General features: G+C 31.0%; 1 protein-coding gene across 2 annotated transcripts in view; it reads right to left on the bottom strand.

The window, feature by feature from the left end:
* Positions 1–13,494, bottom strand: part of LOC135838462 (thyrotroph embryonic factor-like) — a 42,644-nt gene that overhangs the window by 11,231 nt on the left and 17,919 nt on the right. For both annotated transcript variants that reach the window (XM_065354110.1, XM_065354102.1), the window contains exon 2: positions 8,611–8,747. In XM_065354110.1, the coding sequence (XP_065210182.1) occupies positions 8,611–8,747 (137 nt within the window). The remainder of the gene's footprint in view (positions 1–8,610; positions 8,748–13,494) is intronic.

The raw sequence follows: 13,494 nt of genomic DNA on the forward strand, positions 1-13,494 counted from the left end.
AAATTTCGGCTTTACAACTGCATTTGATGAAATTTTGTGGAAATTTCAAGTTTCAAAAATCTACTGGAGGCTCCAAGAATTTTCAAGAAGTCGCTGGAGGCTCCAAAATGACTTAAACTCGCCAGCTGTCGACGTAATGGCGTGTTCAAGTTGGACTTCAGGGTGAATTTCGGCTGTCCAATTTCATTTGATGAAATTTTGAAGAAATTTCAAGTTTCAAAAATCTACTGCAGGCTCCAGTAATTTCCAAAAAGTCACTGGAGGCTCCAAAACGACTTAAAATCCACCTGCAGTCGACTTCATATCATATTGAAATTATTTTTCAGAATGAATTTCGGACTTTGAACTGCAATTGAAGAAATATTGTGGAAATTTCCAGCTTCAAAAATCTACTGGAGACGCCAAGAATTTTCAAAGTTACTGGAGGCTCCAAAATGACACAAACTCACCAGCAGTCGATTTAATAGCGTGTTTAAGTTGGAGTGAACCTTGAATTTCCAATTTCCAACTTCATTTGATGAAATTTTGTGGGAATTTCAAATTCCAAAAAACTGCTGGAGGCTCCAGAACTGCACACAACAGTTTCAAACCCTTTCTAGCAGATTTTTGGAACCATAAAATTTCATCAAATGCAAAGGGAACGCCGAAAATGAGCATTGAAAAATGTACTGGAGGCTCCAGTAATTTCCAAAAAGTCGCTGGAAGCTCCAAAATGACTTATATTCGCCCGAAATCTACTTAATAGCGTATTTGAGTCGCAGTGCTACGTGAATTTCAGATTTCCAACTTCATTTCATGAAATTTTGTGGAAATTTCAAGTTTCAAAAATCTGCTGGAGACTCCAGAACTGCTCAAAACGGCTTGAACCCGTTTCCAATCGATTTCACAGGTCGGAAATAGAGTATATCCCAAATTTCAGCTTTCTTGATCAATTTGGTAAAATTTTGATTTTTTCCCCTCATTTTGGCCTAAATTTTTATTATCAAAATCTCACCAAAAATCTAAAAAAATGCACTTCATCACTTGAAATTTTGGCTGATGATAAATTTTTGCATACCCTTTTGGGAAATGGCCACCATTTTATTCGTAAGGCCAACTGTTTGCTTTAAAATGTTCCTCAGGATGTCCCCTATTTAAGAAAACATGTGTCTGGGAGGAGCAGGGGTGAGGAGAAGGGGGGGGTAAATTATTCCTATTATCGTGATATGCCGAAATATGAAAGAAAGCATCTAAATGACCATCAGATATCTCCAATACCAAACAACCAATCACTGTCACTCGAACATAGGGAACTTTCACACAAATTTGAAGAGGCAGATACCTAATACATATTAAGCAACCATCAACCAGTACTCATTGCTCATTGCTCACCAACCCAATTTGCAAATAGGTAGGGCTGTTCATCAGGAAACTTAGCGTTCTGCAGACACCTCCACAACCCACGATCCTCTTCTAAACAGAATACTCGACTGGAAGATAAACTTCGCATCAATTTTTTTGCCCAACTGTGTCGACGTTAAACTGGATATTATGGTACAGAATTTATTACACATGGCTATGGTACTCACTACTCACTCACACTAAATCTAATATGTAATATATTTCCATGTGTAAGTCAATATATGATGGCAGATATACTTGCACCATGGATATGGAATGAGAATATTGTAGTAGTGATTGAAATTTTACATCGCTACCGCAATTGATATCCGGTACAAGTTGAAGCAATGGTATGTTTCATTACCTTGACAATCATTTACGTGACTCTCAAGGCAGACAACTTTCTGTCTTCGCGCGTTAGAATATTCGAATACGATTTCGAAGCCACTCACTGTACCTAGCTATACCTATATCCTACCTATATCATCTGTATCATATACTCGTACTCGTACGTACGTATGCAAGTTCTCATCGTACTCCGTTCATCGTTCATATAACTGTTTTATTCGAGCTGTGGTACCCACCCGCCACCATAATATAGGTAATAGTGATGACGAGTGGCTGACAATGTACCAGAGAGACGGGTTAACCCTTCTGCATATTCTGTATAGGTACACCTTTGGGTTGGGATGAGCACACTTTCTCTTTTTCGTCAACTCCACGTATTTATTACACACCATAGGTAAGAAGAACTTAGGCAAGGGGAAATTCTACATAGACCACATATAGGGGCCTGGTTTTTAAAAATGATTTCCGAATTTATCCGAAAACGAAAATTTTTTCACCAAATATGTAGTTACACGATGAAGATGGAAGTTGAACGAGAAACTATGCAAATGTAAATTTCTCTACAATGTTCTGCTTTATGTAGATCTAAGACCGAGATGTACATAGAAGATCGACTGGGGTGAATTTTCCAAGGTTACTAAATGACGAAAAACTGGTTTCAAAAAAGGCTGCTTCTTGAAGAAAAAAAATTCGAGAATAATTTTCTTGATACGTGTAGATTAATCGAGTGCACGATTTCTCTCGTCTGCCTCCACCTCTGGTTTGTTTTAATGATATCTACAGGTAGGTATGAAGTGAAGGGAGGAGGGGAGATATCGAGCATCGCATAGAGTGAATTTTTAGTGTAAACTTTGTCACCGATGACATGATGCTAAACTGAATCAATGAATCAATAAATTTCACCTTTTACAACACGAACACTTTTTTATTCACGAAATATTAAAATTACAAATACATTAAATTTTATAAAATGAGACGCGTTTCGGTCGTCGTAGCGACCATTATCAATCACGAATGAGATGAAAACTGCGAGATACATTGTAGAAGATGTGTAGATGCGTTGGGAAATTATCTAAGGGAGGTAGGGGGGGGGGGGCGATAACAAGAACAAGACGAAAATGCGACGTAAATTATGATCGAGGTAGGTTGGGTAGGGGTTGATTTAAAATAGAAAGCAGAGAATCGATAATGCTGTGGTTGAATTTTCATGGCGTTTTATTTCCAAGAGTTCGAGGGTGTTGAGTCGATGTCCTTTTTCGGCTGTATGCAGTGAATCAATGAAAACGAATGGAATTCAGTGAGGATTGCAGCATTGGAAGAAATTGGTGGGAAATGAATAGGAAGCATGAAATTGGGTACTAAACAGAACTCTAAAATCACCAAAATATCATCGAAAAGAAGTTTACATGAAGTTCACTAGAAATTCAGTGATGATTACAGGGAGAGGATAAGTCGGAGTAACATTTAACCCCCCCCCTGCGCCAAAAATCAGAATCCAAAAACCTTGAAAACGTGTAAAAAAAAATGTCAAAAATCAGTCAATTTCACCAATTTTTAGTTTTTTGAAAATAAATTTTACTCGGTATTTTTCAATTCTTTTTGCAGCTTCTTTAGTGAATTCCACAGCTAGTTTTATTTAATTCCAATGTTGTTGTTGTTGCTGATTTTTTTGCTGGTATATTTCATTGCTTTTTAGTAAATTTTTCTAACAAAGTTTTTATAAATTTTGAAAAAAAATTCCGCCATTTTCCAGCTAAATTAAAACAATTATTTGACCCGAAGTCGAATCGGGTCAGGTCAAAAATTGGTCCACTGGTCAGACCTAAAATAATAGATTCAATCATTTTCACTCGTTTTCACAACATTTTAGTAAATTCAATCATTTTTTAGTAACTTCTGCTGTTTTTTTTTTTTTTTTTTTTTTTTTGTAAATTTTGTTGATTTTCAATCTTAACGCTTATTCGACAAATTTTTTTCTAGTAACTTTTACAATTTTTTTAAAAAGTTATTTCGCTGTTTTTTTTATTTTTTAATATTATTAATTTTCAATTGTTTCTGATGTTGATTTATTCTACACTAACTTTTAGAGCTTCGCTGTTTTTTTTTTGTTTTTTTTTTTACTGAATTTTGTTATTTTTAGGAAGATTTTTCACTTTTTGGTGAGTTATCTGCCTTCTAGCAAATTTAAGTGCATTTTAACCTATTTTTTCCAGCTTTTTGGTAGTTTTTACTACTTTTTTCAACTTTTATCAATAAACATTGAACATTTTTTCGCTCTTTCCCTAAATTTTACAAAATTTTCAGTTAATTATTTCATTTTTCATTGATTCTTTGCCTTTTTTTTTTTGGTAAATTTTGCAGCTTTTCATTCGGTTTTAAGTACCATGATTTTTGTGAATTGTGTAGCTTTTTGACAAATTTTACTTCTTTTTTTTAGAGTGAAGTTGACTGTTTTTAGTGAATTTTATTACTGATTTTTTTGTGAATTTTTTTTCTTTTCAGCAAATTTTACTATTCTTGAATACATTTTACCAGGTATTATATGTTCAAGAACAAATTTTACCACTGTTGAGTGATTTTTACTGCTTTTTAGCAACATTATTATTACTGACTTTATTTAGAAACTTTGAACACAATTTTATGAATTTTACAGATTTTTTTTGTTTTGTTAAATTTCGCTAATTTTCACTACTTAAGTTTTAACCATTTTTTTTTGTTAGCTTGCTCACTTTTTGGCAAATTTTGCTTCCTTCAATTAAACTTTATCATTTTTAGTTAATTTTACTACCTTTTTTGAGAAAAAATTTCACTGATTTTTAGTCATTTATATTGCTTTTCGGTAAATTTGACTGTTTTTAATGTGTTTTTTGCAATTTTTTGAAGAGTAAATTTTAATCTTTTTAATGATTTTTACTTATTTTTTTATGATTTTTACTACTTTTATAAATTAACTCATCTCACTTTACTGATTTTTTTGCTTTTTAGTTTTTTAAAAAAAATTAAATTTCACTCTTTTTAAAGAATTTTTTCCACCAGAAAACACTATTTTTTTTAGTGATTTTCACTGCAGCTATTTTTTTTAGTAATTTTCACTACTACTTTCTTTTAGTGACTTTCACTATTTTCAATTGAATTTTACTACCTACTTTTTAAAAGCAATTTTCACTGTTTTTAAGCAGCTTTTTTTTAGTGATTTTCATTATACCTACTTTCTTAGTAATTTTCACTGCTTTTTAGTGACTTTCACTATTTTCAAGTAAATTTTACTACCTAATTTTTTTAAAAGAAATTTTCACTACTTTTTAATGATTTTCACTACTTTTTAGTGACTTTATAACTATTTTTAAATAAATTTTACTACCTACCTACATTTTAAAGCAATTTTCACTATTTTTAAGCAACTTTTTTAAAGTAATTTTCACTACTTCTTTTAATGACTTTCACTACTTTTTAGTGACTTTCATTATTTTCAAGTGAATTCTACTACTTTTTAAAGGTAATTTTCACTACTTTTAGTACCTAATGTTTCCATCACTTCTTCTAGGCTTTAACTTTTTTCAATTTCAAATGAATTTTACTATGTACTTCTTTAAAGAAATTTTCACCCCTTTCTAGTGATTTTCACTTTTTTTTACTACTTTTTTGTGGCTTTTACTACTTTCACTTTTTTTATAGCAATTATCACCAATTTTCACTACTTTTCAGCAATTTGAACTACTTTTTTAAAGAAATGTTCACTCTTTTTTTGTGATTTTGATTACTTATTTTAGTAATTATTACTGCTTTTTGGTGACTTTCACTGCTTTTAAGTGATTTTTACTACTTTTTAGCAATTATATTTACTTTTTTAAAACAATTTTCACTACTTTTCTGCCACTTTTCTGCAATGTTTAATCCTTTTTTGTGATTTTTATTACTTTTAGTAATTTTTACTACTTTTTTGCAACTTTCACTAGATACTTTTAAGCGATTTTCACTATTTTTTTAAATGATTTTCAACTTTTCAGCGTTATGTACTACTTTTTAGTTTTTTTACCACTTTTTAATAACATTTACCGCTTTTAGTGATTTAAACTACTTTTTAGTGAATTTTACAGCAGTTTAGTGAATATCGCCAAATCTCAGAAAATGAAAATTTTATTAGTAGGTAGGTAGGTACTTATTGTTATGAAGTTTATGATTTTTCAGGTTTTAAAATATTTATTTCCTACTTTTTAGTAACTTCAACTTCTTGTAGACAATTTTGCAACATTCCTTTCTTAAATCTGAAATCTCTACTTTTTTTTAATAGTAATTTTCACATTTTTTTCATTCATCATTGAACCTTTGTGGAGTGAACATCTCAGTACACTCATACAATGTATCAAAATGCCTAGTAATATTACTGATCCAATATTGAAGAAATCGATTGATAACAAGGGGGCCTTAGTAGCCGAATTGGAATTGAAAAATGTCCAACCTCGAGTTCCAAACAATGGTGAATTCCAATTACCTAAAAAAGCTGTTAAACATCCAACAAACCCATACAACAATTGTCAACGTCGACATTTACATTGACTATGTTTTTTTCCAACATGATGATGGAAAAGTGACAAATAAGTTATTTAATAGGAATCTTCTGTCTGTAAAGAAGCCAGGTTAATGTGAATGTTCGAAATTTTCTCATTATTTCTGATACCTCGACATGCGATGTCGACATGTTGATGTAAAATTTGATTTGATGCTCAAAATTTACATCCACAACTATGTCGACCAATTTTTCAGAATTAAAATTTCTGTTTCAGTGTTTAAAAGCTCAGTAAACATTTGAAAAGATGATCTTTGTTTGAAGGGAGAAAAATTGTTTAATGGACTTGATAAAATTATTCACTTTTCCATAGTTTGGAGTTGTCGATGTTATGTCAATGTGAAAGTCGATCATCCACAAATACATTGACACTAACATTGACCAAATTTTCAAAGATTTCTCAAATTTGAAAAATTAAGTTGATAGGTATTGTGGATGTATTTGTCGATGTCAAATTTCACATCAACATTAACATCAACATGTCGTCGACATTAAAATGTATTAGTTTAGTACTCTTAGATAACCTATTGCACCTTTCAGTATAAGTATAAGGAGTTTAATGTTCAACTATACTGAATAGTGAATATGGACTTTCTGTCTGTACTTCTCGGAGGTGGCCTCCGCATCAATGCTGCTTTTGCTTTCAGCATGAGCAATGGCCACCTAAGTGTGTAAAAGAAAATGATTTTTGGAAAAAAATTTCAATTTTGAAACTAAAATTTAACAATTTTGCGTAGCTGGAGGTCGACGTAAATTTTGATGCCAATGTCGATCCATCCACATCCGTCACATTTGGACTCCACATGTCGATGTAAATTTCGACCCTGTGTTGAGCCAATTGTCGACATAAATGCTGATCAACATTGGTCAACAATTACATCAACAATTGGCTCAACACAGAGTCGAAATTCACATCGACATGTGGCATCCAAAAGTGACGGATGTGGATGGGTCGACATTCACATCGAAATTAGCATGGTCATTGTTGTACGGGAATGTTGGTCCACCCAACATCTCTATGAAAAACAAATTCAATTCCATTGCAGTGGAAGAACCCGAAGCGAATTTGTCGACTTCAAAAGACACTTCAAAGGTTAGAATCCCTCCGATTATTCTCCCCCATGTTGTGAATTATATGTCAGAACTCTTAGAAATCATGAAAATTACGACAAAAAAATTAACTGAATTTTCTTATCCAATTATGGACCAGTCTGCAATATGGACCAGCACCCGTTCTTGTCGGCAATTAGCGCAATCTGTCAGGAAAAAATGTTTTCCGATGTATTTTTCACCAAAAAAACGAATGAGACAAAAATTACAACTGTAAAGTCAAAACTTGCTGAGAAATTTACAATAAATGGTTTTGAGACACTAAAAAAAATTTTTTTAGTGTGTTTTTCAACTTTTATTAAAATATATATGTGGTGTATTTTTCTGAATGTTATTGATGTTTATGATATCAAAAAAAGACGTAGTTTCTGCTGGAGTGATCAGTTTTTGCTAAAAATGAGGACATGAACAGAAACTTTTGCTGCAAAGCTTTTTTTAATGGGGTACGCTAATATGGACCACCTGTGATATTGATTTTTTTTCGCTCATTTTCATCATTTCTTACAGCCGCTGAAAAGGGAAATGCTTGAAATACTTTTTTTGTTCATTTCTACAGATGAATATGATGTTTTGAAATGTAAAAATATGTTTATTTTGAAATTCTTTAGGTGGTCCATATTAGGTGTCCAAAATTTTTAACTGTCATTTTGACACTGGTCATTCAACAATTTACAAAAAAATATTCAAAATTAACCTGCACTGCTTAGAATACGTTTTTTTGTTCATTTCTACAAATAAATATGACGTTTTGAAAAATGTGAAAGTATGTTTATTTTAAAATTTTATAGGTGGTCCATATTAGGCGTCCAAAATTTCTAACTGTCATTTTGACACTCGTCACCTCAACAATAAAAGAAACATACTTGAAGTTGACCTTCACCCCTGAAGTTTTGTACAGTGTTAGTGGAAGGATGGAACTTCATTTTAAGCATTTCTGGAGCTGTTTCTAGCCCCTATAATTTTCAAGTGGCAATCCTCCAAAAAAAGTGGTCCATATTTGGTGCTTCTATACCCTTAAGTATGATTGCTTTTCAGAAAATGTAAGTATTATTTTTAGCAACACATTTTCACTTTCATTTCGCTGTTTTTTTTCATGCAAAGCAAGTTGCTGATCCAATAAAATGAATACCTCTACTACATATTACACTTAGGTACTTATTAAATTAAATAGGTACCTAACACATGAAATTTTTCGTTCAACTTACTTTTAAATCAGCTTCATAAGGTAAATTTTTACTATCCCATATATTAGGTCCTAAAAAAGCTGCTTGAGCTTCTACATTTGACCACAGTAACTCATTTTCATCTTTCTTCTCTGGACTATCTTTACCATAGGACTTTCCTGCGAACAAAAAAAAAATCAAGTTTTAATAATAAAATACTCTATTATAAAATTTTAATGAAAAATTTGAGTAATAAAAAAATAATGGCACGAGTATCATTACAACTTGATACTTATGTGGCTTTCATCCTGCGGAGTTTTTTTCGTATCTATAAATTTTTATCGATAAAAAGTGGCATGCCAAAGACAGAAAACTGAGTACAATCAGCTCTCTCATGCTGAGCTCATCTAAATATTAGCAATGGGGGCTTTGAAAAACGTAGGCGAATAACAATGTACCTATAAATGAGCAGAACTCTTTCATTTGAATAATTTGCTAAGTAAGTATTGGGACTAGTAGGAAGAACAGAACCACTTTCGTTCTTCATACGTATAAATCAGATTAAAATTTATCTAAAACCAAAAACCAAACCAATGAATTGAATTCGAAGATCATAAAATAATAATTTCTTAGTTCTCGAAAACAAAACCAAAAAAAATCATAAAAATTCAAAATTGATCTTTGGTAAAAATAAATGCACTATTCGTTGGCTTTTGACGTGATGAGAGTTTCACTCTTCGGTATTTTCAAATTTCAAATTCTACAATGCCCACACTTCGAATGGCGTCGTAATAATAAAAAAATAAAAAAACCTGTATATAAGTAGGAAATGAACGATCCACATTACAGATATATTAGAAAAGACCTTGATAACTGAACCGAGTAATGTTGTGATTGTGAAAATATTAAAACACATTTCCGTGACAAAGTGTGTACCTTTATCACGGCATCTGCACGACCATAAGCTCTCAAGGATGCGTCACACGTATAGAGAGAAAAAAAAAGGAAAATTTTAGGGACAGAAATTTGCCTTCGTGTGAGGAGAAATTTTTCCATAGACAAAAATTCGGCTTGTGATGACGTAGTGTATTGGTATCATTTTGTAACACTACGAATACGTATACGTATAATTCCCAAGGGTAACGCTTTGAATAATATAATAACGCGTACCTATTAAGTATTATTTAAGTAGGCAGTGGTTACTATTCGTAATCGAATATACGTCCAAGGTAGCTAGTCAAAAAAGAAAGTGGCAACAGGTAGTATACTCTAAACAGACTACAGTCTGTACAGCAAAAACTGTTTTCACTTTCACATTTTGTGTATTTGAACGGGCGTTCGTGTGTTGGACGTTCTCGTCGAGACTTACACTAGACTGATCGAAAAATTAGTTACACGAGTACCAGAAACATATCCATCCAAAGCCACCATACCACCTAAAATAGTACTACCACTGAAGAGATAGAGAGACTGTGTATGTTTTACGAGTACATGGCACTTCAACAGGTATGGGCGAGGCGTTATCGAGTGTGTGTGGTACCTACGTGTACGAGATGACTTTTTAGTCTGGTAGATATTTTCTCTTGTGTAAAAAAAAAAAAATGAAAAAAAAAATTTACAACTCGATGTTTTAGATAACCAGGTTATTAAAGATTAAAAAACTGGAATTGAGAATAAATTCAATTTTATAAAACGTACATTGCACGTATGAGAGTATACTGATGGGTAGTTGAGATATTTGATTCCATTTTCTGTACGTTTTTGCACCCTCGAGTTGAAATTCCTCCCTTTTTTTAGATGATTTTTCGCAACATATCACCACCCCACTCCCCTCCAAAAAATCTTACGTCAACAGCAACATTATCAACAGTGATGAAAGAAAAATCACTGTAGACCTGAGATGAGAATCATTGAATTGAAGGAGAAAATTTTGCCAATTTGCATAAAAATTTATCAATTTTTGTGATTTTTTTTTACAAATTTTTTCTTTTGCTGCGATTCGTGGCGAATTTCAGAGGTTTTCGGGGGGGAGGGGAGTAAAAGTATTTTTGGCACGTGAGTTCAAATTCTGGATTTTTGAATTAAAAAATTTGGACAAAATAGTGATGAGTAATTCAGATCACTGAAAAACAGTAAGAATTGTAAAAAAATTAGAAAAATTCTTTGCAAAAAAAACTTCAAATTTCACCAAAAATTGGGGGGGGGGGAAATCAGAAAAACTCACTCAATAAGTGAGAGCAACCTCGTGTTTTTTAAAATGTTGAAAAATTAGGTAATTCACTAAAAAGGTCGGGAAAATTCACTCAAAGTGAGAAAAATTTGTGTTTTTAGTAGGTAAGTGTTACACAAAATTTTACTTCTCGTTTTTCGGTGATTTTTCACTAATGAATCAGCAACTGAAATTCATTTTTAAAATATCAGAAAAGTTTTCCCAAGAAATTTCAATAAAAAATCAAAAAAGTTGACTACAAAACTCAAAAGAATTCAGAGTAAAATCAGAAATTTTCACTAAAAGACGCGAAAAAAACGAGAAAAATTCGCTAGAAGTGAGTGGAATTCGTGTTTTTAGCAGGTAAGCATAATGGTCTTTTTTTTCAGCAATTTCTCGCTAAAAAATCGGAAAAATTCACTAAAATATCAGAAAAATTCATAGAAAAAATCCGAAGAATTTACTGAAATCATAAAAAAAAATTTAGATGAATTTACTTATTCTACAAAACAATAAGAAAACATCGCCAAAAGATTAAAAACCAGAAAATGAGAAAAAAAAACACAAAATCCGAAAAAAATTTATTCAAAATAACAGTTTTAAAAAGACATCAGAAAAATCCTAAAAAAGAATCAGAATTCAGTAAAAAAAAAACTCGAAAAAATTCGCTAACAAATAAAAAAAATTAGGTAGGTAACCGAAATATCAGAAAAATTAGCCCAAAAGAAAACAGGAAAATTCAAAGGAAAAAAACAGAAGAATCCACTACGAAAATTGAAAAAATTCACACAAAAAAATCAAAAAATTCAGAACCAAATCGGAAATTTTCACTATAAAAGCTATTAAAAAAATTTGGTGAAATTCACTAAAAAAAAGTTCAGAAAAATTTACTGTGGGTAAGCACAAGTTCTTACTAAAATATCAGAAAAGCTAGCAAATAAGAAATCAGAAAAAAAATCACAAGAATTCATAAAAAAAATCGATCAAATATACCACAAAAAATGAGAAAACTTCACTCGTATAAGAATACGAACCTAAGAAATCGGAAAAACTCACTTGAAATATCAGAAAAGTTTTCCAAAAAGACATCAGAAAATTCTTAACAAAAAATCAGAAGAATTAACTGCAAAGAACTTGGGAAAAAATTCTCCTAAAAAAAAATTTAAAAAAAAAAAACAGAAAAATTCACCAAAATATTAAAGAAGTTTGCACATGCAGAAGACACCAGAAAAATTCACAGAAAAAATCAGACAAATTAACAACCAAAAATGAGAAAACTTCATTAAAAATGAAAAAAATTGGAAAAAGTTTAGTAAAAAATCCAGAAAAATTCACTTAAAGTATCAGAAAGGTTTTTCAACTAGACATCAGAAATACATCACTATTGAAATAAATCAGAAAAATTCAAAAAAATTATGCAAATTCAAAAAAAAAAAAGAACAGGAAAAATTTATTTTAAACAAATAAAAGAACTTCACTAAAAATCAGAGAAATTGTTTTTTTTTCATGGAAGGAGGGGGGGGGGGTAGGGGGAACAAAAATTTTCAGTTTAATGAAAATTTGGAAATTGAAAAAATTATCATTTTTTTTCAATCAATTTTTTTCCATTTCGAGCAATTCACGAATTTCTGAAGTACAATTTAAATTTTACCCCAAGCAGGTACAGTTTCCAGTAAAAGAATAAATCCCATTCTACTGATAGAAAATTTTATCCCCTGAAATTTTGAATTCATTTGAAAAATCTAGATATATTTTTAATGATTGAAACTGAGAAAAATTCAAACATTTTCATTAAATTTATAAACAATTCAATTTTAAATTTTCCAACTTCAAGTCAAAATATGTCAAATACAAAGTCTCCTAGGAAAAAAAAATAATTCCACTTCACCGATGATGGAGAAGTTTACCCTTTAAAACATCATTTCTCTTTATTTTTTTCTCACACGACCCTCATTTTATTATAAAAATCAATTTTTTTTCTCGATTAAAATTGAAAAAAATTCATATTTTTCATCTCAAGAATTCAAATTGAATTTTTGAACTTCACTCAAAACATCTCAAGTACAGAGTCTCCTATATTACTAGAAAAAAATCCCTTATCAGCTCTTAACATTTTCTCGCTCTTCATTCTTTTTTTTTTTTTTTGCATTTTTGCAGGATCCTCAATTCATCTCAAACCCTATTATTTTATTAATTAAAATTGAGAAAAATTCAAATTTTTCATCTCGGGCAATTCAAGATTGAATTTTTAAGCTTCACCTCAAAAATTTCAATCACAAAGTCTTGTAGAAAAAAACAATTTCACTGCATTGGTAGAGCATTTTATGCTCCAAAATTTCACTTCTTTTCATTTTTTTTTTCGTAGAAATTTCAGAGGACAAATTCAATTCTTTCCACTCAAATAATTCAAGTTGAACTTTCCAGCTTCAGCTCAAAATATCTTGAATACAAAATCTCACTTAGAAGAAATCAAATACACTCTATACCTGCTGATGGAGAATTTTACGCTCTAAAATTTTATTCCACTCTATTTTTTTTTCATAGGATCCTTTTTCTGCTCAAAATTGAGAAAAATCTAAATTTTTTCCATCTTGTTGAACAAATTAAGCTGAATTCTCAATTTTCATATCAAAGTAGGTATATCAAATATTGGACAATTTTTCCAGAAGAAAAATCCTATTTTACTGATGAAAAATTTTCTGCTCTAAAATTTAGTT

The sequence above is a fragment of the Planococcus citri genome, chromosome 1 (assembly GCF_950023065.1).
Source record: "Planococcus citri chromosome 1, ihPlaCitr1.1, whole genome shotgun sequence".
NCBI classification, from domain to species: Eukaryota; Metazoa; Arthropoda; class Insecta; order Hemiptera; family Pseudococcidae; genus Planococcus; species Planococcus citri.